At 40.2% G+C, this 27,646-nt stretch overlaps 1 protein-coding gene and 1 long non-coding RNA gene across 6 annotated transcripts in view; one reads left to right on the top strand and one right to left on the bottom strand.

Moving 5' to 3' along the window:
* Positions 1 to 11,027: 11,027 nt before the first annotated feature.
* On the bottom strand, positions 11,028 to 13,677 carry sox14 (SRY-box transcription factor 14). Its single transcript, XM_032572820.1, has one exon. It carries the CDS (start codon positions 12,958 to 12,960, stop codon positions 12,241 to 12,243), a length of 720 nt encoding a protein of 239 aa, XP_032428711.1. The 5' UTR covers positions 12,961 to 13,677; the 3' UTR covers positions 11,028 to 12,240.
* An 893-nt stretch (positions 13,678 to 14,570) lies between these two features.
* LOC116725139 (uncharacterized) overlaps positions 14,571 to 27,646 on the top strand; it is a 36,502-nt gene continuing 23,426 nt past the window's right edge. For 4 of the 5 annotated variants that reach the window (XR_004340336.1, XR_004340332.1, XR_004340333.1 and 1 more), the window contains exons 1-4: positions 14,571 to 17,873; positions 19,689 to 19,751; positions 19,965 to 20,059; positions 20,161 to 20,264. This is a non-coding gene — a long non-coding RNA (uncharacterized LOC116725139). The remainder of the gene's footprint in view (positions 17,874 to 19,688; positions 19,752 to 19,964; positions 20,060 to 20,160; positions 20,265 to 27,646) is intronic. The other variant, XR_004340334.1, reaches the window with a different exon arrangement.

Genomic DNA, 27,646 nt, shown 5'->3' with positions numbered 1-27,646 from the left:
TATTTTTTTTACTTGCAAGAGTCGTCTACAGTAGAAGGAGGGACCGGGTCGGTTCTCATGCTTTTTTGTCTGTCGGCCATATTGTATTTAACAAAAATAATTTCTTGCATTTGCAGCTGATGGCCAGTAGTTGATGGTATATTTTATGATGCATTAGTGTCCACTTCAGTGGTCTGTGTGCATTTATAACATAAAAATCCACAGGAAGCACAAGAAAATGGCTTTTAGATAGCTGTCCACTGTAGTGACCACTATGCATCAAAGGGTTAATATAGCCATGCTAACATCCGATGAAATCAGTATACAAATAGATCTTATTGCTTATGATTATGTTTGTATTATTAATATTTAACACCCTGGATGGAGTAGCTTGTCAATTAATAAGTCATTTCTCCTTGGGCATTAATAAAGTTTATTCTATTCTATTCTATGAATTACCCTGATGCAAAAAACTGCAGTAGAGTGTTTGAAAAATGGGAGGAGCCAAAAGGAAAAATGCTGAGGCTAGTCCGCTCTTAGTAAAATGATACATACAGTATATGTTTAAAAAAATGAAATGTAGTCCAGCACACCCTGAAGGTGTGCTGGACTATCTAGTGCTAACATTTTAGAAGCAAATCCAAGTCCTGAAGGTCATGACTTAGGATCTCCACAGATCAGATTTATTTGTCAAACACTCCCAATGGATGCTTCACAGGACAGATCAAATGAATACCCCCAATTTTGTTGATTGCTGCATTCTCCTGCAGACAGAGGCCACAGCTATCAGTTAGCAGTTTCCAGGAAAGGGTGTGCATGCAACAGTACCTGGAAGTGTGCTATGCATAAAAAGTAACTTCCAGAAGGATGGAAGAACAAAAGATTTCCTAGAAGAACATTTCTCTTAAGCCTCACACTGCCTCTGCTGGTTTGCTTGCTTCCCATGATGCACCTTGGTGCCACGTGTTCCCCAGGTAAGTGAGAGACACACCCAGTCATCTGTGTTACGCAAAAAAAAAACAATCAGACCAGACACGTTCTTCCATTGGCCGATGAACCACTTTCTAATGCTCATTATCTCAATATGGGTTTTTACCAGGATGTTAAATGCTTTCTTAGTCTGAATTCTCCAAGTGCTTTACACTACAATCAGTCATTCACACACTCATACACATTGTAGTAAGGCTACCATTCAACTAGGTCCTCTGACTGTCACCACCAGGCAAGGCAGGGTGGAGTGTCTTTGCCCAATATTACGACAAAGTGACTGTGACGGACAGAGCAGGGGTTCAAAACAGCAACCCACCAGTTACAGGATGAACCCCTACCTCCCTAGCCACTGCTGCCCCTTGTCCGGTCAACAGGGGGTCAGCATGGGTAGCATCAGAACCAGCATTAACCACTTCAACTTACCAAGTGGGAGAGCCTCCCCTCATCCATCACCAAGTCTTGGTCATCCATGATCCATTTGCCAGTTCACCATTGTTCCTTCCTCGGACTACCTTTGATAGAGAATGGCAGCTGCAGGCAGAGACCAATCCCACAAGAGCTACTGGTGTGCAAATGTTCTGATCCAGTCATGCAACCATCACAGTTTGGCCCTTTGTGTCAAACTTGCTTGAATCCTTAGACTTGGAACATTATTTTCTGCTGCTAGTTCATCGACTTTGAAAAAATCCTGTGTATTTGCTACCCAACATATTTCATCAACCAACAGGTGTCATAAAAAATAGATAATTATCATTGGATCATGGTAGGGTGTAAAAGATCTTTGAGAGCTATGACTTCAAAAATGCTGGATGGAGTTGAAACCAGAAGTTTACATACACTGAATACAAAAGACACACACACACCATTTTTAAATCAGACCAAACTTTTCTTGTTTGGTGTGACCAGTTGTGTTAGGTCAGTTATAATTACCAACATTACCACATGTTTGAGCAATTCCACTATAATGATAGAAAAAAAAAAATATGTCAAAGGTTTAAATATTAGTGTTGGAGCTATTTATTCTTTATTTCTTTATCCATTTGAATTTGTTAGTTTATTGTTAGTTTATTTTAAATTTCTATTTTTTGTATTATTTACAGAGTAAATTTACAGGTTAATAATTGTTGATTCTATTTATCTTTTGTTTTATTATTTTTCTTATTTATTCTTTCTGAGTCAGACAGGAAGTAAGGTGGGTCAGTCCACTTTCTATAAGTGTAGGGGCCTGGTAAAGGACCAGCAGGCATTTGGGTTTGGGGCCTTCCAGAGCAAGAGAAGTAGACAGGAGAACAAAGGAAAGTTTGAACATTGTGATTGTTTGCTGAAAAGAAAAATAAAAGCAACCAAGACAGTCAACAAGTTTGGACATTAAACTTCTTTTGCCTGCGTGAAGAATCTTGACCCCAGTGCCTTATAGTGGCTGATGGAACTTTTATTGGATGCTTGGTTTGACAAACAATCGCCACTACATATTAGTGTACGAACAAGCATTTTCAGAGTCTTCTCAGTGAGCTCCTATCTTGGCCTGAACATTCATACCAAGAACTCCAAGAGTTGACAGAAATTCCCATATTAGTGATCAGATGTGGTTGGCCCTATTGCTTAATGGCTTTATAAATAAAAACATACCAATGGCCGATCCAGCAGACATGCAGAGACGGCCATTTTACCTTAACATACAGTGATAGAGACGGTGATGAACTCCCACATCATCGTCATCTGCATTGTGTCTAATCCTCCTCAACAGACAGTCAAACCCAAAGCGGATCCTCTTGGCTCTCACAGCCGACCACATTCGGCACTCTGACTTGCAGCTGAAAGAGTTGTTACTTCAAAGCGAACGTTACTGTTCCCATGCAGTCTGAGGCGCTGTGGGTGTGTCTCCTGGAGATTACGATTGCTTTATCGCCACCTACTGGTAAGGAGTGTGGACCAAATTTCACCAAAATAATAAAAGGAAACTCATATCACACAAATTACACTGTCTTAACATGGCCTGGTAACTTTTACTTCCTGAGTGTTTCTGAGATCAAACGATAAGATCAAGATATTGGTTGATATGTGAAATATAATAAGACACAAAACCCCCCAGTGATCAGTTGGTAGAAATGAACCAATCATAGCAGCTTGACCTGACTAAGAAAATGTGTCATGGAGACGGAACTATACCAAACCGATTAACTTGTTGCTACATCAACAAGTTTGATCACACATTATTCACATCCTCCTCATTATTTTTGATTTGTCACGATTTCTCACCATGTTGGTCATGTTAATGCATCATCTGTTCGATGATGTAGCATTTTACTGCGATTGCCTGCTAGTAAAAACTTGTTTGATCTGGAGAAACGGCCAATACAAAACGGTGACGTAAACAACAAACAGGACCGCCGGCTGTTGGATCTGTTCTGTCCAGTTTTCAGACTAAATCTCTCCTTTCTCTCTGTCTTTCTGCTTCAGACATTCTTAGGCTCACTAAAGGTCCTCCTCCCTACACCTAACATTTTGTCACTTAGCCGCTCTCTTCAGGTCTAAGCTGCTTTGAGAATAACTTTTATCTAACTGAGGTGAAATTTCTAAGAAAATTCTTCAACTTCAAAAAGTTCAGAGTTTTCTGAAAATGACGTCACCTGGAGCTACTTTTAGCATTAAGGTTCTTTGTGCACAGTGTACATACAGAAATGTGACTATCTCTTCCAACACTGACATAAAGCCCAGATTATGATGTCATGGCTTTGGAAACTTCTGATTGGACACATTTGAGTTAATTGTATTTTTAAGGCTCTTTTTGGCTCTAGTGGCCTTCATTTGACTGAAGGGGGGAGACGAGAAGCAAGGTTTTGCAGCCCTTTTTGTTTTTGTTTTTGCACCATTTTATATTTTTGCAACCTATTTCGGCTATTTTGTCAATCAGGCATCTGAAACGCCAAGGTTAAATTTATTTTGTTTTCTCTTGAGAATAAGAGATAAACACGAGTCAGCCATAAAGTATCCCTCCTAGAAACAGAGATTAATTTTGAAGGTAATCATAAGTGTGAAAATCGCTGCTATCTTCCTGGTATAGCCTGGAATGCTAACGGCCGTCAGGCTCTGAAGCCCCCCCCCCATCCCTCTGTAATAAATATTCATTTACCTTTCAGGCTCTTTGTTATTCTGACTACCTTCCATCAGCTTGATCTGTTGTGGCGCGAGAAACAACAAATGGTGGAAATAAATTAGGAAAAATAATGGTGGTAAATATATAAATATTAAAGACAATGAGTGAAGTGGGGTGGGGTAGGGTTATGTTTGGAACATCAAAGGCTCCTCTATCTTTGCAGCTTGTAAACAGTTCATGCCTTCAGTGAGTGGAAGAGCCCTCTTTCCTTAATGATCCCATGGAAGATTGCCACGTCGACAAGAATCCTGTAATGAATCAAATTAACAAACATTTCTGTAGGGTCTGTTCAAAGCAATAGAGAGCCTGATGTTGTGTTTGGCTTTCTTTTTTTTTTTTTTTTCTTCAGATAAGTGGTCCATACATCCCCTGCTCCTTTCTGATTAGTCTAATCCAGTGAGAAGTGCATGCAGGGTTTTGATTGAGTCAGCCGTCGGAGGACCCCAGGGGGGAACCCGCCTGATAAGTGCCTTTACCTTTCACCTCCTGGAACTCCACGCACGTCATTTTTTTTGCCGTATCCCACTCCCTCTAATCTCATTTGGCCCAGGAAGACACGCTCAGGCACAAGACGCTCCTGATTAACGTCCCATTTACCGAGGGATTCCATCGGCTCGAACTGCCCTCAACCTGGGCTGCTGGAGGCGCAGAAAGCCAGGTAGCAGTAGGCGTGAGTAGGGGTGTGCGGGTGTGTGTGTGTGTGTGGGTGGGCGGGTGTGTGTGTGTGTATGTCGGCATCCACCCTTTCCAGAACTGTGTTCACAGAATGGTATTTGAGGTTTTTCTTTATTTACCTCTACACAAGGCCTGGAATGTTCAGTACATTAGGACTAGAAAAGTAAAAAGATTTTTAGACATAACGAGGCCTAGAAAGCAGAAAACTATGATCTCGGGAGTGAACATTTGCTGAAAACGACACCAAAAAGTTGACAATAATTTCTGTCTAAACATAAAAATGTAATTATAATGCAGAATGATGAAAACACGGCAACCTATAGACGCCTGTTGATGTCTAAATATCAGGGATGCACCAAATATCAGCACTAACATCGGTGTCAGTTTATAATCATTTTTTAAATATATCGGCATCAGTCCGATGGATACATTTAGGCCAGGGGTCTCAAACTCCAGTCCTCGAGGGCCGCAGACCTACAGTTTTTAGATGTGCCACAGGTACAAAACACTGGAATGAAATGGCCTAATTACCTCCTCCTTGTGTAGATCAGTTCTCCCAGCCTTGCTAATGACCTAATTATTCTATTCAGGTGGTGCAGCAGAGGCACATTTAAAATTGCAGGACTGCGGCCCTTGAGGACTGGAGTTTGAGACCCCTGATTTAGGCCAATATCAACAACCAATTGGTCAAAAATTGACAATTGAAGAAAATTGTGAAATCTAAGTCAATTTTCACCAACTTGACTTCATTCTTTTAGTCATTAATTAAAAAGATCTTGTTGGTGTTTATTTCTGGAGAGGGGGGAAAAGTTGGTTTATGTTTGGTGATGTGACAATGAAAGTGAAAATTAAGGTAATGCAGCGCAGGAGCATGGCTAGCTTAAATGAAGCAGAAAAGCAGTAGTCACAGTAGTCAGCTGTGTGTATGTTTTTTTCAAGTTTTCAAAATGGTGGTGAAAAATACATTTAACATATTGAATGTATTTTAATATATTTTAATATGTATCAAAATATATTAAATATCAGTTATTAGCATCATATCGGTGCATCCCTACTAAATATGTTTGAATGGTGATTGGAATTGATCAAACTTGTCCCTATCCTGAAAAAGTGGTGTTTTCAAAAAGTTTCCCAAAGCAAAATAAAGACAAAGGCATGCTAACATCAGAAAAGATGCCCAAACTCTGAGCATGTGTAGCTAAAGAGCTTCACCAATCCTCTCAGATTTAGCTTGTATATTTTTTTTAAACATCTTTTATGATTCTGACCGTACCTAAACTTTCCAAATCCCCGGCAACCGCTGGCCGGCGACGGGTCAAACTCAAACCGGTTCAGAATTCCCCTTTAAAAGTCCACAGCTGTAGCCCAACACGAGGCTCCTCTTTGCAAAAATGCGATTACATCCATCTCTCAGTTCAACACGCGGCAGCAACTGCAGCCTTCACTCCGGCAGGAGTTTGTGTGCGGCGTGACATACGGGCCGTGGCATTTTTTATTTTTATATTTTTTCCACCGGGGGTATTTCGGTGGAGATAATTGGAAGGGATTGTTTGGTTAAGGAACCTAGCCCTGATTAAAGAAGGAGAGTCATGCGAGATGATGCAGCAAAAACCGCCTGGTGATTACCAATCAGACTCTGTCAATGTAACGTGTGACGAGTGCAGAACCCAGAATTTGCCTGACATGTAAACACAAAATGTCAAGTCTAGTGAGGAAAAAGAGAACTTTATTGTGAAATGATGGATAAATTAACCCTGCAGGCTTCTACTTGAGACAGATTTTGTGTTGGGGAATCAAAATTGAACATGTCCCTCATAAATGTAGCATTTTATATTTGTATTTGTGTGTATATCTGTGGATCTAAAATTAAAAAAAGAACCCCTGCGATTTCGTTGTACTATTTGATTTTGTCAGTATCTGTAGCCCTCCCATTACATGACTACACACTAGTAATAAAATACTGATCATGTTGTAAAGTAAGGAGGTTCTGTTAAACAGTTCTGAGAATTCAGGAGCTGTTTTTCCCAAACGCAACTGGACTAAACAGACATTTTTCAGTGTGTGTGAAGTTTGTCAAATGAAAACAAAAAAAGCTTGAGAAAATAGTCAAAACACCTCAATGTGCATCCAGCTGCAAAAAAAACAATCAATTCTGTTACTATTTAGAATGCTGACAATATACGATCAATGGTTGAAACTAACATTCTGTCAATGAACCTGTCAAATCTTAAAGAAACGACATAAAGTAAACCAATGTTGCTTAATGATGCATGAAATAAATTAAGAAAAAATGATGTCAAATATAAAAATGCGATTTAAAACTTTGATTGTTGTCTGGGAGTCCTCACCCTGTAGGCCAAAAAATAAACCCAAAGGTAGGAAAAGGAAAGGAAAATAAATGCTAAATTAAATTGTTTTTTTTTGTTGTTGTTGTTTTGGGGGGGAGGGGTGACATTCATCTTGCAGAAAATTTTGTTAAGCCTTTGTGGCTCTCTCTTTTGATGACATAGAAAAAAATTAATAACCCACATGTACTTAAAATGGGTCAAAAGTTTAAAAGATTGAAAGCACAGACATCAAATCAGAAATAATTGTTAAACAGAAGCATCAAAAAAAAACAACATATATTTCTGTTTCCAATTTTCACCAACTTGACCTCTTTTTATTTTTCGTCAGAAAAAAAATATTCTGTGATTTGATAAATGTTGGTATGAAATCAACTGGAAATGTGCAACCAGACATCTGTCGCTAGCAGGGAGCTACATGCTAGTAGTTTTGATGCATGTGATGAACTAGGGAAAAGGGAGGGATATTTTCAGGCCGATCACCAATCAGAGCAAATCCAAGGAAAATCGGCCCGATTCCGATCTGGTGCGTCGGTGCATTTTTCACCTGGACACATTTACAGTAAATTGTTTTCTGGTTACTTTCTGAGTATTAGTCAGCACTGTTGGTCAAAGACTGGATTTATTCCCACTGAGAATATTTGGAAAATGCTCCACTGTTAAATGAACAAACAAACCAACAATTAAAAGTCAGGTGACTGTGATTCGCTGCAGCTCTGGACTGATGGGGGCAGGGAGGTGGAGCGCAGTGTGAAGTCTGCTGCTCCAAAATGAAGCGTCACGTCAAGCGTGCGCGCGCACAATCGTCCGACAAATAGCAAAAGAAAAGAAAAAAGAAATGAAAACAGATGATTTTTTTTTCTTTTTACTTGCATCAGTCCGGGGGGAAATAAAGACTTTGTCTAAATCACATTTCCGACCGATGCGGGGCTTTAAACCACCGCAGCCTCCTTCCTTCCCTCTGCTTTCTGCCCCTCAATCTGTTTTATTTTATTTCTTTATCAGCATCATTTCTTTCAAATGAGAATTCAGGGACCCCCAAAAATTCAAGCCCCCCCCCCACCACCACCACCTCTTCTCCGTGTCTTCAAACAACAGGAACTGTACGGTTCTACTTTTCCTCCCGTCAAAATGGTATCCCAGATTCAATTTTAGATAGAGCAGGATTTAGCCAGTGATGATTTTTTTTTTTTTTTTTTTTGGGGAGTGGGTGTTTGGGGGGGGGGTTCCACCCAAACACCGCTGAATATTTAATATTCTCTGAAATGAGAATAACCCCCCCAGTCCCTACTTTTATATATTAGGACTAATCTGGCGCGAGCCCACATCGTTTTTGTTTACAAAACTTTTTTTTTTTATTTTGATTCACTGATCATTATTTCACAGCTTAATTAAAAGCACAATACTAGAAACACACACACTGCCCACCTCTTCTATTTTATACCATCTGATTTCTTCAAAAATATTTGTTTGTTTCCCTGTTATTATTATTAGGTATATAAGAGGAAATAAAAACATATATATATATATATATATATTATATATATATATATATATATATATATATATATAGTGAAAGAAGTCAAAGCGGGCTGTATCCCTCCTCCTCCTCCTCCTCGTTGACTTTTATCGCTAAATGAAGCATATAAATGACCTGAAAGCGGCGGCTGTCGCGTTAAATGAAATAAAATAAAGAACAATTATCCTCTCCTTTTTCTCCCTTCTCTGATCTGACGCTGAAAAGGAGTCCTGGAGAGATAAGGCGGATTGAATTCTCTCTGTTGTGCGGCAATAAAAAACGTGGAAGAGGAAGGGGCGGTGGGGGGTTTAGAGGGAAGGGGCGTTTAACCCCCTCCCCTCCACCGCTATAATTTAAAATCATCATTTCCCTCCCCATCATATTCCTCTCAGATGCCGGGGTGTGTTTTGTTTTTTTTTTTTAGCCGGTATTTATTCCAGGGAGTTTGTAACCGCAGTCAATTTCCGTGACTAAGTTGGATAATTACAGGTTGTGGCGAACAAACCTGAAAGCTGAAACAAAAGATTTGATTTGATATGAACGAATGTTTTTTTTTTTTTTTTTTTTTTGGTTTTTTTCCCCCCCTTAACTATATGACCGACTGCGCGGCTCCAGCTCTGAAAGTAATTATAACAGCGTCGGTTCGGAGCTGAATCCGGATGCTTCAGGGGGCTGATGTAAAACTTGGGTTCAATGAGGTATCATCCTAATTTACAGCTACAGATAAGGGGGTTGAGTCTGTCATAAAATAAAAAAATGAATTTAAAAAAATCACCCTCACACACACACGCACACACCCACACACACACGCACACCCCCACACACACACACACTTCCCTCCCCTACCACCATACTCCCGCCTCCTCCCTCCCTCCCCAGGACTGTTTTGCACCCCGGGCAGAATAGCAGAGAACGGGAGCCGCTCCGCCATATGTTCTCGACAGATAAGTAAATAATTTGAATGCGCCATGTTTCTTTCTTTTAATTAATGCCACACTGCGAATGGGAGCCAAACTATATGAACCTCCTCGAAGAAGGCTGAGCTGTCATCCAAACTGAACAAAAGAATCATAACAAACGCGTTGACAGTTAAAAAAAAAAAAAAAAAAGAAAAAAGACGCGGGTTCGATTCCCACTCAAGTCCTGCTGTAAAATCCAAACTCCCGCACAAAAAAAGAAGAAGGGGGGAAAAAGAAGTAGGGTTATTTAGCGCTGCATGCACGACGCGGACATGTTGAAAGAGAAAGTTAAGGAGAAAAACACACACACACACACGCACACACACACACACACAGAGAGAAAGAAAGACAGAAATCCCATCGCATTCAGCTCGTGCCATTAAAGCTATAATTAAGCGGCTCCTTGAAGTGATTAAGCAGTCAAACGGGTCGGACGGGGCGGAATCCCTCCAGGGGGAGGCCTCTTGTTGTGAACTGTCAAACATCAAAAAAGAAAAAGAAAACCGGTTCATCCCAGGTGGAGTCACAGTCAAAAAAATTTAAAAAACCTTCACCGTTTACAGGCTGCAGAGCGCAACACGCCCGGACCTCGCTTCTGTAACAACACGAACCAGTATTAATGAAAAAGAGAGAGAAAGAAAGAGAGAGAGAGAGAGAGAAAGAGAAAGAGAGAGAGGAGGAAGCAGGTAAATGTGGAGGTAATTAAGCCTTGTTGAGAAAATGATTTGAGTTGCAGAGGCTTGACAGCTTAAACACCAGACAGAAACCGGAGCGGGACTGATCCTAATGCTGTTCACACACCAACAAAGGGAATTTTGAAAAGCGGTTAATATTAGGCATCAAATATTTTTAAACAACCGGTTCAACTCGAACAATATTAGCTAATATATTTTTGGTGAGATGTCCGACTTCAACCTTCCTGGAACTCAACAAATCAGTTCGATCAGATATGATCACACAGTCCAACAGAGGATGAATATTTTATATAATGACTCAAATGGGACTTTAATAAAAGTTAAGAACTGTCGGAAGACCTGTGGGTTGGAAAAGTTTGGTGGCAAGACCTGCTGCCGCTTCTTAACCTGACAGTCAAAGATGAGAGCATCTTAGAAGTGGTTGTCAAGGAAACAGTTTGAACAGATGTCATAAATTGTTCGATTTTAATTCTGTTCGGGGATTATTAATCGGTTTGCTGTGTCTTTTAGCGTGAAGGGTGAAATGAGCATATTTTTGCAATTAGTCAGATTTTTGTCTAATGTACTTCAGTGAGCACTAAGTGCTAAAAAAATGAATTTCTATATTTTTCATTGAGCTATTAATTCATAATTCAAAGTCAGGAATATTAATAATACAAATAATCCTCCACGCCCCACAAAAAAATTAGTTTCTGCAAATTACAGAAATTGCATTAATTAGTTTTTATCAGTGCATTGACAAACTTTCAATCATGTATCATAAAAATATATATATCCAATCTTATGTTACATTGTATGTTATAATCTTATATTTATTTTTATTCCAATCTGGTAAGTGGTGTTTTTTATTTATTTATTTTTTTGTAGTTGCCAACTTGATAATTATCTTACTTATTATCTGAATAATAAGGCATTTTTTAATTGACCTGGTTGAAGACAGATTGTCTTTATTCAAAAAGTCTTTGCTCAGCACTTGAACAAAGAGCCGGAGGTTTCAACCTTCCAGATACAGGATCCTTTAACATGACAGCTTTTAAATGACCATCTCAGATAGAAAATACACATAGAACTCCTTGAATTCAATTAGAAGATATCCTTAAAATGAAAAATAATTTAAAAATGAACTAAACCAATTTAAGAAAACTCCAATGAAATGATGTTTGGGACTATATTAGCACAGAAACACGTGGAGAATGTAAAAATTAAACATTTTTGATGCTCCCCCCCCCCCCCCCCCTTCCTTTTCCTGTGTTGTCATCTTAAATTAGACCGTCTACTTTTATGTTTCTTTTTATTATTATTATCATTTTTATTAAATATAAATAATAAAACCTGTATAAAAATCAGCCTATGAGTCTGGACTCATTCTAACTTTGCAACAAAAACAAACAAAAAAAGAAACAAAAACAAGGTGGTCTATTTAGGCCTATACAGGTATTTGATCTCTAATTGTGCCAGCCAATTTTTTTTCTTTAAAAAAAAAAAAAGTAGTAGCCTATATCAGGATCATCAACACAAATCAGCATATCATTGAAATGTACATAATAAATAAAGTTAAAGGCCTCCCTTTCTGGTTGCCATAAACGTTATAACATTTACATTTCTTACAGTTCACTGCGCTCCGTCCTTCACATCCAACTCCAGCTCCTCTGCCCGGACAGAAACTTGTTGGATTTTTTTTATTATTTTATTTTATTTTTTTAAAGTTTTTCGTCTTTTCCCTCATTTTTGCCACAACAAGTCCCCCTTCAGATAACACTGTTCGTGCCTTTGTTTTGTAACTGGCCGCGCTGTCCGTAACATATTTACATGCATTTCTGTATTCAAATGACATTAAAAACATGGGTTGTGTGAGTGTGGCGTGTGTGTGTGTGTGTGTGTGTGTGGTGGGGGTTGGGGGGGGGGAGAAGAGTCTTGAGGGTTACATGGCGGTGGCGTGTGCGGATGAGTAGGGGTCTATCCCAGTCTTGGTCATACCTGGAAACAGTATGTAAGCCACCGGGGGCTGTAAACTGGACGCCGACCAGGCCGTGCAGTTGCACGGCACGACGTAGCCCGGGTTCGTGGGCGACGGGTGGGTGTGGGTGTGCTGACTGGGGCACCCGAGGGTGCCAAACGCGCCGTTCTGGTATCCCAGCGAGGAGGCGTAGGGCAAAGTGCTGGTGCTCAACGTGTGGGGCATCTCCTGGGTCATCTTCTGGATGGCGCTGGAGCTGAACTGGGTCGGGTCGAATAAGGAGTAAGGGGCGGAGGTCGGGGGCAGGAACGCCCGGGCTTTCTCCGAGGAGCCCAGGAGGGAGTCGGCGGCCGACACGGGCAGTCCCTTCAAGTGGTCGGTGTCCCCGAGGTAAGGCAGCGGGAAGACGTAGCGGTCCTTCTTCAGCAGGTTCTTGGGCTTGCGCCTGGGTCGGTACTTGTAGTCGGGGTGTTCCTTCATGTGTTGCGCCCGCAGCCTCTTGGCCTCGTCGATGTACGGTCTCTTCTCCGACTCGGACAGCAGCTTCCACTCGGCGCCCAGCCTCTTGCTGATCTCAGAGTTGTGCATTTTGGGGTTTTCCTGAGCCATTTTCCTCCGCTGGCCCCGGGACCAGACCATGAACGCGTTCATGGGTCTCTTGATGTGATCAGCGGGTTTCGACATCTTTAAACTTCACTTCTTTCTCTGCTTTTTCCCCCCTTTCTTTCTTTTTTTTTTATCCCCAGCGGTAATGACAAGGAAAAGTTCTTATCGGAAAGGAAGGGAAGATATTCACCTGCGTAAAAGCCAGGTAGCGGTCATGCCAGGATGTTCAGCGTCTTGGGGACGGAAAAAGAAAAACCGGACAAAAAAGAAGAAAAAAAAAAGTAAAAGAAAGATCCAGCGCCCGATCGGTTCTTCCCGAGGTGAAACACTGAAGCGCGATCTCTGCAGTCCGCTCAAAACTCTGTCAGACCTGCGGCATGGAGGAGGAAAAAACAGAAAGGGAAAAAGAAAACAACGTGCATGCAAGATGCGCACGTCAAAAATCCACAAAGGTAAAATCAGCGCTCCGCATTCGGTTTGCAAGGGGTCATAAAAAAAAAGTGTCCAGCCGTAATATTGTTGTTATTAGTAATAATAATATATACTTTTTTCCCCCCGCTCTCCCCTCTATCACAGACTTTTTCTCTCTCTCTCCCTCTGTGAGGTTCGTCGTCAAGCACCTGGCTTGGAAATGAGCGGAAGAGCGTGAATACGAGCCAAAAGCGGTGAAGTTCAAAGGCTGGGCTGGTTTGCTTTCTGCACGCAATCTGACATAATCTGCAGGGCGTTCACTCACCAACCTGAACGCCCAATCAGCACCGAGACCGGCTCTTAGAGTACCTTCAGCAAAGAAAAGGGAGAAAATATAGGCTATGTACATTACAACATAAACAAAGACAGGGTGGTTGTAGAAGACAAAAAAGAGGGGAGGGGGGGGGGGGGGTATTGTACGTGGGGAGAGTGTGTGTGTGTGTGTGTGTGTGTACGTTGTGAAGACACACACACACACACACACACACACACTGGGGGGTGACGGGATGCTTCCTTGCTTCCATTTCTGGCAAACAGACAGACAGGAGCTTTCAGCACCTTTTCTAGTTAAAACACAACTTCAGTCCGCAGAGGTGATGAGACTTTGTAATTACGCGCTGACGTAATCAGTACAGTAAAAGTAAAAGTTTTTCATTCCAAATTACACGACATACATCGGCCATCATGAAACGCTATCCCCTGTTTTATAAGAACTTTTTAAGTTATATCCATATATATATATATATATATATATATATATATATATATATATATATATATATATATATATATATATGTAGGATGTATATCGCATTACAATTGGACCGAGTTCTATTATTACGTATGATTGGCGTGGGATTAACTGGACTAAATCAAATACATGTGGATTTTACATTGTTTTATTTGAATGTAATAATTTGTGAAGGGTAAGGTTAGCTGAACAAATAAAAATAATAATAGTAAAATAAATAAATAATGATAAAAACGGTCAAATAAATAGAGAAAAAAAAAAAATCCGTGGGCTGTATTTTACCTTTAGGGCCCTTAAGTTCAACTTGTACCTTTGCTCTCTTTTCCCCCACTGGGAAAGGCCGTTTTCACAAAATCTCACAACTAAAGAAAAAAATCTTCATAAATATATATATATATATATATATATATATATATATATATATATATATATATATATATATATATATATATATATATATATATATATATATATTAAAAAGACATATTTGCCTTCGAGAAAAACATTCCATGCAAAGCTACTGGGAAAGGAGAAAAGCATTTCTTTGTAGTTTCTAAAATACGGCGGACCTAACAAACAAGCGCGTGCTTGCAGGTGATAAATAGGCCCCATCACGCGCTCCCTCCTCACTCCGCGTGTACTTCTAGTCACTGGGAAAGTTCGAGTGACGGAACTACGAACAACCAGAAAGTGTGACGTCAAAACCACAGCGCGTCAGAAAAGGCACCGTGGTGCGTTTAATTGTTGCATCTTTGACGTCCCGCTTTGACAGTGTGGTTTTAAGCAGGAGGGGGGGGGGGGGGGGGGGGGGTGTTGTTTTAACATGCTAATTTTTAAACGAGGGTAGTTCCCTAATAGCCCTCCGGCTAATGTGGGCCTGTGTGATGTATGATTCTTTCAGCTGTGTTTATTAAACGAGAGGAAGACCCTTTTTATTGCCTCCCCCCATCGCCCTCACACATATGTTAAGAGAGCCATTAAAATGAGAAAGTTGTACTTACAGTACGGTACTTTTGTTGATTTATTTAAGGCAGTCCTTGGTCCATTTTTTCCCCCTTTGCTAATGCGAATTACCCTAGCATTCTGTCCGAAGACAAAAAATAAATAAATAATAGCTCAATCAACCGCACACTCTAATTATAACAATTCTATAATTCCCATTTACAAATATATAAAAATGTGGCAGAAAAGGTTTTACAAAGTTGCATATATATTTTCATTTCTTGCACTATAAAACATAATTTTAATGGGTGTTAAATATGAACAATTCAAATTATTCAAATGTTAATCGGACACATTAGCTTATTTTAATTCTAATATTAGTGACTAACTTTTAGTAATACATCCTCACTAACATTTTGAATCTGCGTTAAAATGTTGGTTCGATCACCTGAGGTTTGCAGTGTTCACCGGAGAACGAGAAGGCAGACATGTTTATGTATGGAGCTATAAATCTATTAATACTGTAAAAATAAATAAATAAATACATTTTGGCATTAAGAGTATGATTTAGTGTTTAAACAACAACGCTAATGCTATAGTCAATAATGCTATCAAGTTGGAAGTTGTTGGCAGTGGGTGGACCATCTTGGCTTGACAGGGAAAATGTTCACATGTTGCAATAGATATTTAAAAAGTTGCTACTTCAGTAATATTTTCTAACCTAATCATTATTATTATTATTATTATTATTATTTTAGTTTTTACATGAGAGGACGAATCAGGCAAGAAAACATGATCTTAATAATTAGCAAGAATTATAGTTAAAGTTGCAGCATGTTAACATTTCTACACGTATTTTATTGGTTAAATCCTACAAGTCCGTTTTGTCAGTGTACCTCATCATTAATAACATTGCCTTATTAACATTGTTGTCTTAAGATCCCGATTTTTTTGTGTTTTGCTTTTGACATTGGACCGAATAGTACCTGCCTAATTTCTCAGTATTTTTCTTCTTGTTTTTTTTTTTTTAAAACCTCCTTCTGGTGTTGCTATTATCTCCATATTTTAAGCCCATCTGTGTCTCTTTCTCACGCCCTCTCCCTCTACATCTCTTCTCGTGCGCATGCGTCAGTCGGCAGCTGCTTGCAGGAAGATTTCCATCATATTTGTTGTGGCAAAGCCTTGAAACAGGTCTAATTGTGGAAAAAAAAAAAAAAAAAACCGAGCGGAAAAAGAGGGGGGAAATGATCCTCTTCATCCAGACTCACAGAACAATCAGCTGAGGATACCTCTATTTTTTTTTAAATATATTTTTTTTGTCTGCCAAAAACAAATTAAACATCTCCTCCAGTCCTACCAATCGGCTGTCGATATGTTCATCTGCAACCACGAGGTAGTATATGTATATATGCTGCATGTTTTTGCACTGTAAATTCCGAGTCGCCTTGAAGTTTTAAATTGCGTTATGCTATCTTACGCAGACATGTGGCGTTCGGGCGCGCGCATACCCACACCGGCTTATAGACTTCATTTGAGATGGGTGAGTCAGATAACTGGGGAATTATTTTAGGGGCTCAGCCTCCCCACTCACGGGGGAGCAGTCGGCTATGTTTCTTATTCAAACGCTGATTGTCTCATAAACGCGCGCCTGAAAAGTTCCCTCGACAATTTAACGGGGTAATGAGAAATGCAATAGGTTTTGATTTTTCGTCGAGGAGCGAGATGATTATTGGCTCCCCGCATTTTTCTCTATTTTGGCGTCGCCCGGGTTTCAGATCCGCTCGGTTATAGTCTGCAGTAAACACGTGGGAAAATATAATAACCGAGCGAGCTGCGTCGTTTAAAAAAAAAATAAAAAAATCCCACCTACAGAGTCCAAACTTGAGGTCATTTGAAATTTGTTCACCGTCGGAGGGAAAAGAAATCAGAAAAGTATCAGTTTTAGGCCCATAAAGTGGTTTAGGAACATAAGATTTGTTGGCTGTCAGTAACCAATGTATTACTGATATAAACAGCCGTTTTAAATTACACGCTAAAGCGCGCGCGGAAAAGACGGGGAAACGTGCGCGCGCATGGTCGTAGGAAAAAAAAAAAAAAAAAGCCCTCGGGATTATCTCCGGACACGTGTCCGTCCATCAGGAGGGAGCGGGCAGCGGCCTGACACGCGCAGAGCCTGTTAGTCAACTCGGGCCCCCGCAGAGCTCCGAGGTAAGCTGCGGCTGCTGGAGCTGGCCATGGTGCTGAAGCGGTTAGAGGCTTTCTTCACCCTCTTATAATAATAATAATAAAAGAAAATAATAATAATAATAATTTAAAAAAAATAACTCCAACTAAAAGCTCCGGTTGACATTTCAATGCCTTTCATTGGACTTCCATCCCGTTTGGCGGTTCACCGTGACGAAAATAAATAAAATGTCAGAAGCGGAGACAAGTTGAGAGATGTACAACTTCCCGTTCTTGAAGAGCTACTTTTGAATGTACAGTGTTTCATGCTATCAGAATTAAGTTGGAACATTCCGTAAACTTCCGTAAACACACCGTAAACTTGTTTTTTTGTTGTTGTTTTTTTTTCTGGTTCTGCCTTTTTCGGGTTCCGTGAAAACAGAAGTGGATTGTAAATGTGAAGCAGAGTAAGAATTCTTCCCTTTCTTTTTTAAAAAAAATAAAAATGTCACAGATTCTCTTCTGGTTTTATGTTTAAATACAGAGTTTTTATCCAAACCGGTTCACTGCAACATCGTCCTGCTCAAAGATTAGCCTTCAAGTCAGCATCACGTGCTTCGGAGGTTTTCATCCAACTTACCCAGAATCCCTGTTGAAGATCCCCGTAAGCATGATGCTACCACTGTGTTTCTATGTGCTCTAATTCGCTCTTTCTCTCTCACCCACGCACGCACCCACGCACCCCCCTCCCCCCACCACACCTAACCCCCCCCTCCCACACACACACACACACACACAGTGTTTTGGTTGGATGTCTGCCTGGTTATTTATGTCAAATTTGAAACATGATGCGTCCTTTAACAATGGCTTTCCTGTTGTCACTCTCCTATACTGTAAAAAGAGAACAGCTGTTCCAACTTAAATATATTGTGTTAATATGCTACAAGGAACCCAGTGAAGTTTATCCAAGTTACTTTATGAAATTTATTAAGTTGTCGAGTAAAACTGACGCTAATGAAGTAAGTTTGGCAAACTTCATTCAATTACCTGTGACCAAGTTGGAGCTTAAGCTCAAGTTTTTCAGGAGCCAAACATTTTTGCTGAGCATTAAGAATTGTTGTTCAATTGAGCCCTTTTCCCACCTCAGCCGATTCTGCGAGGGTTGGACGCTTATCGTATCGTTTATCATTTATCGTGATACATTTCCTTTCAGAAGAATTTTGATTTACTGTTGTCGCAATAAATTCCAATTAATGATGTTAAAAACTCGGGGGTGCTGTGGTGGCGCAGGGGCAAAGCACAACCCATGTATTGAAGCCTGAGTCCTCGTGGCGGTGGTCGCAGGTACGATTCCCGGCCAGACAATATTTGCCACATGTCTTTCCCCTCTCTCATTTCCCTGTAATCCTGTCAAACTACTTTCAAATAAAGGCCACAAGAGCCAACAAAACCTTTAAAAAAAAGATGTTTAAAAGTCACTAAAGCTGTCTCTGGTTTTGAGACAGTTTTATTATTTTTCTCCACTGTTTTCCTATAAAAGCGTCAATAAGTCTGAAAACACAGTTACCGCGTGCAACTCCTTGACACAAAGCTCACTTCTTTACACAGTAGGAATGGGAATGTTTCTCAAGAGCATTGTTTGTGTTTAGGGGACTATAATTGCTGTGACACACAGTCACAGTCATACGGTTACCTAAAGAAGATGAAAGAAATCATTCTTATCACTTTTATCACAACAGTACTCCAAAACATCGTGATAAAACTGAATGTTAAAAAGCCAAATAATCTTATGTTAGTTTGCTTTTACATCCTATGTGGAGTACCAGTTAATTTGTCAGTGCCATTAAGGCATTTGCTTAAACCAATATTAAGCAACACACAGTTCCTACAAGTTTTCATTTAATGGTTTCTGTGAAATTATTAAATGAAGTAAAACATGCAAACAGTTTGTGAGCTTTAGCATAAACCTCTAGTCTTTATTTAACATAAACTCTTATGGTAAATTCATTTGTTGTTTCCTAAAACAAATGAAACAGCAAAGTGAGAGGAAAGCTCAAGGTGAAGTTACCCATATGTGTGTGTGGGTGTGTCGGGGTGTGTGTGTGTGTGTGTGTGGGCAGAGCTCAGTCAGACTCATCTCTGTTGTTCTAACAGTGTTTAACACAAACATGCTCCCCTTTTCTCTGGAAGCAATTAGAAAACTCATATTCTGCTCACAATGCCGCAGACCTTATGACAGGATCCCTTTTCAGGCTCCATTCACCGACAGCGAGAAGCAATCAGAAACAGCAATAAGCCGCTTCCGAGCCACATCTCCGACACGTGGCACTATATTATACCAGGGATTCGTGTGCATCGCATCTTTGTGATTGGAACGCTTTTCCTCGGCATGATAGTGAAATCAGACCTGAGTAAAATTAAAAAAATAAATAAATAAAAAAATGGCTGAACTTGAGCTGCTCTCCCTTTTCTTCCACAGCGCCGGATAACAGAGCAGAGAGCGAGCGGGAGAAGAAAAGTAAGCAGAGGTTCAAGGCATCAGGTAATAATGAAAGGAGCAGGCCAGCGCTTCAAAGACCGCGAGGTCCGCGTCGCCACAATTATACAATACAATTAGGATTAAAGGGGCCAAAACAGAGATAACAGAAGATGGGGATAAATTATCACACAAGGAAAGATGTGACTCTCTCCTGACCTTCATTAAGACAGGGGAGGGGGAAAAAAAATCTCATTTACAGCCCGCCTTTCCTTGCAGGGGGATTTCAGCTTTCCACATGAGACCGACTCAGAAGATAACATTTGTTTAATGTGAAGTTAAGCTGGAGCCGCTATCAAACGCCAACCAAACAGGTGCGTTGAAAATGCGCCGGAAGTACCGAGAATATTACCGTTATTCATAAATGTGCTGAAACTCACTCGGCAGCAACAACCACGTTGGTTTTTTGATCCAGATTTTAACGGATTGGTCCCTCACTGCTGTGAGATCTATGAACGTAGCTCTATGACGTTTCCTAGTGGCCACATTCAGTCAGGGGAAGATCTAGCGTTCACAATGGTGAGTTTTCTGTTTCATCTACAGCCGAAGTATGATTTTAAACTCCATCATTTTTACTTGAGAATACTCATACAGAGCACACAGATGAGCTTCAGCTGTTTTTACATGTTAAACTCCAAAAACAGATGACACCTAATCAAATTAGCATAAAACGAAACTAAATAACAGCATCAATGAAAGTGCAAACCTCTAACTCTGGGTTGAATGGGAGATTATGAGCATAAGACAAAAACAAAAAGTGCAACTATCATTATTCAATTCAGATTCAAACATACTTTATTAATGACAAAGAGAAATAAAATGGTATAGCTCATTTTATCCAAGGTTCTAAAAATAGTCATCATAGATTTGGATGGCTGTGAGTGGGAAGGATATCTCCTGTAGCAGTCTATATTACAGTGGCCCTGAAGAATCCTCTGACTGAAGACACTGTTGTAAAGCAGTTTCATGAAGAGGATGCTCAGAGTTGTTTGTAATTTTCCATCCTACTTTATTCCATTATCTGGTCCCTGGTTTTGATTCTGCTGCCCCCCCAAAAAATGAAGGCTGAAAATATTACAGTCTCCATGACAGCAGATGTATAGAAGATGATCCTAAAGGACAATATCCATAAAACTTCAAATATTCTGTGTATTGGTTTATTGAGGATGAGACAAGATTTGTTTTCTTATATTTTGAGTAATATTTTGTAATGACTCTGTTTTTCACAGAGTAATGGTCTCACTAATCACAACCTGTGTTTTACAGAACGTTTAATCAGCTTAATCAGCATTTCATTCAAGGTTTGACTAATCCTCGTGCTGCAGCAGCATATTACTGTGACATGCAAAACGGACACTGAAATGATCAATGTTTGTGTTTTCAGAAACAGAATAAACCTCGAGCTGTGTAGAAACATCCACTGCAGGTTAGATCAGCTGAAATATTTCTGATTTTTAAGTAGATATAATAAATGTGTTCCAGGTTCATTAGGGGGGAAAAAAATACAAAAAAACAATAAAGAAGCATTTCATGTTAGAGCCAATAAGCAGAAGCCGGCAGTAGGATCCTAACTGTGACTCTGAAATGCTGACACACACACAAACACACCCACCCCTGCACACACTCAGGGTTTAAAGTGGTGAAAGCTTCTTTGCTTTTCTAACAACGTGTTGCTGGTGAGTTCAACAACCTGCCTTTGCGGCCGACTCCATCAAAACAACAAAGGAACTCAAGAACTGCTTCCGCTCTTACTTCAAATTAAGAGCATCACAAATAAACACACAGAGTGAAGCTTAAAGCACATTTAAAGAAGCAGTGTTATTTGTTTTCCAGGCACTTATTGCCATTTCCAGCACAATTAAGTAACTATGTTACTTTTATTTGTTTATTAAAAAAAAGCGCTATATATATATAAAATGCAACAAAATAAATCGGACTCTGTCTCTTTAAAAACTCCAGGTCTTTCTGAAACTCCGCCTTGAGGAAGTCATAACAACATCACTTCTTTATCAACCATTTAAGAACATTTTTATCAGCGTTGCTCTGAGCAGTAGCTCCTATAATGAGCTCAGCAGATGCGCAGTTCCACCAGGTGTTTGCTAATTGCTGCTGGCTAGTCTGAAGGAGCTGAGAGGGGGAGATGAGGGGCAGACATGTTGGTGGCAGCAGCATGTCTTGCTTAGAGAATGTTGTACATCCTTTTTCTGCGCAGAACGGCAAAACCTAGTTTTGGTCTCTTCTGCTGTGTCGTGTTTGGAAGGAAACTGTAAACCCGACTTCTCGTCTCTGTCCTTAAACAAAGCCTTTTTCTCTCTGCTCTTCTGGAATAGGTTTTGAATGTTGCATCATCACCTGAGCCTGGATATCTGCTGCTCTTCCAGTTACCGTGGATCTCTCCCCTGGCTGCTCCTCTGATGAAGTCAAGTTTATTTGTGTCACATTTCAGCAACAAGGCAGCTCAAAGTGCTTTACAGCCCAAAAACATCAGTTATGAGTTATGAAACAAGCAAGAAACATTACATTCTCTCAAATGCCATCATCAAAATCATCGAGCAAATACACATCAAATGTATTCATCAATGTTCCAGCTACAATGAATCAAAGTCAACTCTTAATCAGGCGAGTTTTAGACTTAATTTAAATGAACTCAGTGTTTCAGCAGCTTTGCAGTTTTCTGGAAGTTTGTTTCAGGTTAGAGGAGCATGAAAACTGAAAGCAGATTCATTTAACGTTCTTCTCCATCAGTCTGGTTGGCCATGTTTTAGTAGTTTTAATAGGTTTATCGAACACCTCGATCTTTACCGAGGTAAAATGAAAGACTTTTCTTTTCTTTTTTTTTAGTTTTGCTGTATTACATCCGCATAAAGGAGGCATAATAACACAAACACGGCACACCTTTCAGATTTTTTTTTTGCTTGTAAAAACTTGAAAACCATCTACTTTCCTTATTCACCCTCCCAACTATGTACTCTTGGGTGTGTCTAAGAAATCCTTTTGTAACACAGTGATGTGTAGAATAGTGTAAAAAAAACATCTGAGGACTATACATATATTTTTTAAAGCACCAGATCTGGCAGATTCTCAGTGTCAGGCCTGAGTAGAAATATGCTAATAAAAATAAAACAAGTGTGGTTTATTCCAACGTTACTATTAATATTGGTGTGAGGATGTTTAAGACCGTCTCTGAGGCTGTTTTACGGGGAGATCAATACAAAAATAATTGAATCTTCATTAAATCTGAGCTTCCAAACTCCAGAAACCAATTCAGTCCAATTATTAAAAACATTGTCCTTCATAAAAGGTCCGCATAAAAACTTTTCCCTGTAATTAAGGAGGACCATCAGAGCCTGGCCACGCAGCTCCACAGACAAATTACATCCGCTGATGAGAAACGGCTCCCTGCTGTAATGAGTCCATGTAAACGTGTCAGAAGTGTTATCACCAACGTTTGAGTTAGAAGGTTGTAAACAGGAGCTGCTTAATGTGACAGAGTCCCCGACATAACACCGCTTCCTGGGAGCTTTTTATTCATCCTAAATAAATGTGACATGACCTCAGAATGACGGTTTTCATGCTGGAATTGGCTCACCGTCACCATGAAGCTGGCTTGCCGCTGATCTGAAAAAGAATTCTTATTTCTCTTCAATGTTGGGTTTTTTTTTTTTACAAAGCGGGGTTCTGCGGAGAGATCATGAGCAGCCAATATGTTTTCTCCACAGTTTACTAAGGGTGAAACAAGGTTATTAGTCACCACTTCTTATCAAAGTGAAAGAAGTGGTGCTCTACATAACTTGATCAGGTCAGGTGATTGATCAGGTAAATTATTATCATCCCAAGATATAAAGGTAAATCATTTAAAGGAGGAGTACTTTGTAAAATCAACTTCTGGAGTGTTGCCTTGATTCCTTAATGCATATTTGAGAAATCCTTTAATCTCCCATGGCAACCAATCAGTTGTGCAAAAAGCCTGGGTGGACCTAGCTCCGCCTTCAATGCGCAGCCCCTCCTCTGAACTGCAGTTTTCAAGCTTCCGTCTCACAGAGCAGCCCCTCCCCCTCGACTCCTTCAGACTAGCCAACAGCAATTGGCAAACGGCATCTGCATCTCATTATAGGAGCTACTTCGCTGGTAAAAACATTGCTAAAGGTTAAAAAGGAGCCATGTTGTGATGACTTCCTGAAGGCGGAGTTTCAGAAAGAGCAGGAGTTTTTAAAGAGACAGAGGCCCAATTAAATGAATTAAGTAAAACTTATTTTAAGTCATGTGATATATACAGCATTTTTATAACAATGTAAGCAAGCACTTGATTGTGCTCTAAAATGATTCTATGTGCCTGGACAATACATAATACTGCCCCTTTAAAATCCAAAATCAAATGTGGAAAAAAAAGAAGCGATTTTTCTTTTAGGCGGCATCGCTCAGCTCTCCGTGTGGTTACTGTTTGGCCCACTTTCTATTAGTCGTATTTACAAACCCTAACAACGTGAGTTGTGAAAGACGGATGCCAAAACGTCAAGTCGGTGCAGATTGAGCCACACAAATGGGCCGTAATGAAGAGAAGATACTCCATGTGTTAGAATGAAGAAGAGGGAGGGGAAATAAAATACAATTTCACTAATCTGTAGCAGTGACTGATTAATTTCAGTCAAATGATCTTTTTTTTTTTTTTACCAAGTGTCTCATGAGGGTGGCGGTTCAAACGGCACCTCCGCTCGGAGCGCCCGCTGGAGACGGCTTCAGGAAGTCTTTACCGTACATCCGGCTTTGATGTGTCTTAAGTGTCCTAATCAGAAAATAAATGTGTTCCAGTGTTCTTTCTTTTCCTCCCTCCCCTCATCCTCCTCATCATCATCTTCTTCTTCTACACCTTTCATTTAAACTACATCACACATTTGATTATCTTCCCTGACATTTCATCCTGGAAGATTTTAATTGATTCAGAGTTACAGGATGCATTTGTTTTGTTTTTTTCTTAACTTTCCTCCAAGTTCCAACCACCTGTTTCTGTCTTCCTCACCTTCCTGCTGAGTAAAAGTCTCTCTCTCTCTCTCTGGTTTTTGTGCATTCTCCTGTGAGATGTGCGATAGCTGTTTATTCACAAGCAAACAAAACTTGAAAAGAGGGTTATAGCCTCGAGCTGAAACTCTGCAGGGGTGGACGGAGATTGAAATTGGTCCGACTCTTCTCTCTCTCTCTCTCTTTCTCTCTCTTTCTCTCCCTCGCTCTCTCTCGAGTTGAGGGTCCATTGTCGAGTGTCAAACAAAAGGTTTTTTTTTATCAGAGGCTCTTAATGTAACTCCCTCCCTTCACCCTCTTGGCCACCAACTCGTTCTTCTCTTCCTCTCTTTTCTCATTCATTTATTCCACTGTGTGTGGAAATAGGCTGGGCAACAATTAATTTCAGAGCGAATTCAGCCAGGATCTATTACCCCCCCCTTCACCCCCCTCCACCCCTGCCTCTATTGCTCTAATGGAAATCTATTTCACTTCTCTTTTGTGTCCAATATAATTTAATGCCCATTTTATTAATGGCCTGAAATAATTACGGGAGGCTTTTGTGATTCTTGAGTATGTTTCATTTAATTGTGTAATAAATGTCTAATCAGAGCTCCCATCTGAAGCCATTATGGCATTAAAATTAACAATTACGCCACAAATGTCTTGGTGAATGCGTCGGGGTCTATAGAAATCGTCGCTGATAACAAGACACATATAAATCATTCATGAGAATTTCTTTCTTTCTTTTTTCCCCCCTTTTTCTTTTTGCAGAGAAAAGCGGCGCGAGAGCGAGATAGCGGGATGGGAGGGAGAGAGAAAGAAAAAAAAGATGGGAGAAGAAAAGAGGAGAAGAAAGAGGCTGAGTTTTCTTTATTCCATTGAAAAACGGGGATGGCCAGAAGATAGGGCATTCTAAAACTGTGTCACCCTCTCCAGTGCCTTTCTCTTTCCCTCCACCCCTTCTCCCCTTTTTCTCTCTCTATCTCCCTTTAATTTGCCTCCCTCTTTATTTTTGAAGTGACAGATTTCACTTTGGGAATTCATTAACCGTTAACTTGAGCGATAAAGTATCTATCAGGCCCCCTCGGCCCGGTTCCCCTCGCTAAGCCGCGTGGCGCTCCGGTTCGACGTTGTGGGTGACCGAAGGCAATTAAAGAGGCTTCACACTCCCTCACTCACCCGGCGACACTCTTCTGCGTGAGAACGGGGGGAGGCAGAAAGGCTGCTCAACGCACCAGCGAGAATTGTTTTTTTAGTGGCCAAGTATACAAATTTCATGGTATGGGGGGGAGAAACTCCGTCTACCACAAAGAACCCCTCGTCAGTTCCTCTGTGTCATCTTCACGCTAACGTAGCACAATTGGTTTGGGTAAATCTAATCGAATAGTGTAAAGTTTTGGCCTTCTTTGTTCTCTACTGTGATGTATGAAAGGACCTTAGTGCAGCCAATGCCTTACTAGGCTCTAGGAAGTGACAGAGATTTGAAGTGTAACCTTAATGAGAGTCTAGATTCATCAGAACAACCGATGTTCTTCTGAGCGCCGCAGCAAAAATCCTTCCAACTGCACAGCATCCAAAACCAGAGGGAATAGTTGAGAAAACATGCAAGGGCCTCAGCCGGAAACGTCTGACGTAACAACAGCAAAGAACCTACTTCTTTCAATTTTTACAAAAACAAGGCTTCAAAACCTTAAAGTTGATTTTGAACTATTTCCATCTGTTAAAGAAATGTGTGTGAGCAGAGCAACAAAACTGGTTCTGTCCCAGGGATCCACATCCTGCTGAATCCGGTTTAGCGCAGATTACCTCAATGTAGTCTCTAGACAGGTTTTATAAAATGGTTAAATAGTTTTTTTTTTTTCTTTTAAAAAAGGCACTGGCTGACACAAAGTCAAAGAATGTTAACAGGGGGATGTGAAAGATTTTGAAGAAAGAGTCACTGAAGAACAAAAGAGCTCTCCGTTCTGAGTCATGCAAATGAAAATGGGACAAGACAGAAACCGTCCTCCACCACCACCATCCTCTACATGCTGAAGGCAGCTGGTAAGGTCCTCACGATGCCATTAAGACACAAAAACACTCAATTAATTTCATTATCTGAAGGTATTCAACAAATTTCAGTCTTCACAAATTCTCTAGAAGCACGGTTTGGAGTGACAAACCCAGAGGCCGTCGAAAACATTTTTGTGAAGTAAAGGATGCTATCATTGTGCAGGTAAGAGCCATTACACCTCCCAGTGAATGCACCGACGCGCTGATGGAAGAGAAAGACCCGACGGAGTTAGCAAATAAACTGATTCACTGCAAAGGGCTCAGTTAGAAAGAAGCGCTGTGTTTGAAAGCATGCCAAAGATTTCTTTTACCAATAAAAGAAAAATTTCTGGATCTTTCTTTGAAGAAAAATAACACAAGGCACAGTTTTCAAAACTTCTCGCAACCTTGACAAACCAAAGGCAAAGCTTTTCGCTTTGATTGGTAAAATGTCTCAGTCGAATTTCAAGTGACTTGAATTATGTTGTCGCATTGATATTGCAGGAGAAATGTCGAATAAAAGTCCGAAACAAGTGGTAAAAATGTGTTTCTTTGAGATTTGGCACTCTAAAAACACTGATATACCTGTCAGACAAACACAGCTGTTGTCCATCCAGAGGTACGACTACATGGTAGGTATGTTATGTGTAGATAGCTACGTAGCTGCACATACAACTCTGGAAAAAGCCACTGCACTGAACCCCATAGAAAACCTCCTGGTTATTCCACTAGATATTGTTTTCTGAACTCTTCCTGAGTTAAAACATTAGTATTGTTGTTTCTAAATAAATATGAACTTGTTTTATTTGCATTATTTGAGGACTGAAAGCTCTGCATCTTTTTTTGTTCTTTTGATCATTTCTCATTTTCTG

This window comes from Xiphophorus hellerii, chromosome 9 (genome assembly GCF_003331165.1).
Source record: "Xiphophorus hellerii strain 12219 chromosome 9, Xiphophorus_hellerii-4.1, whole genome shotgun sequence".
Classification (NCBI taxonomy): domain Eukaryota; kingdom Metazoa; phylum Chordata; class Actinopteri; order Cyprinodontiformes; family Poeciliidae; genus Xiphophorus; species Xiphophorus hellerii.
The sequence above is the reverse complement of the archived record's forward strand: the minus strand, read 5'-3'. Positions and strand labels throughout refer to the sequence as shown.

What these genes read in the sequence shown, in the direction of transcription:
- sox14 (XM_032572820.1), bottom strand. Translation starts at nt 12,960, where the DNA reads ATGTCGAAACCCGCTGATCACATCAAGAGACCCATGAACGCGTTCATG.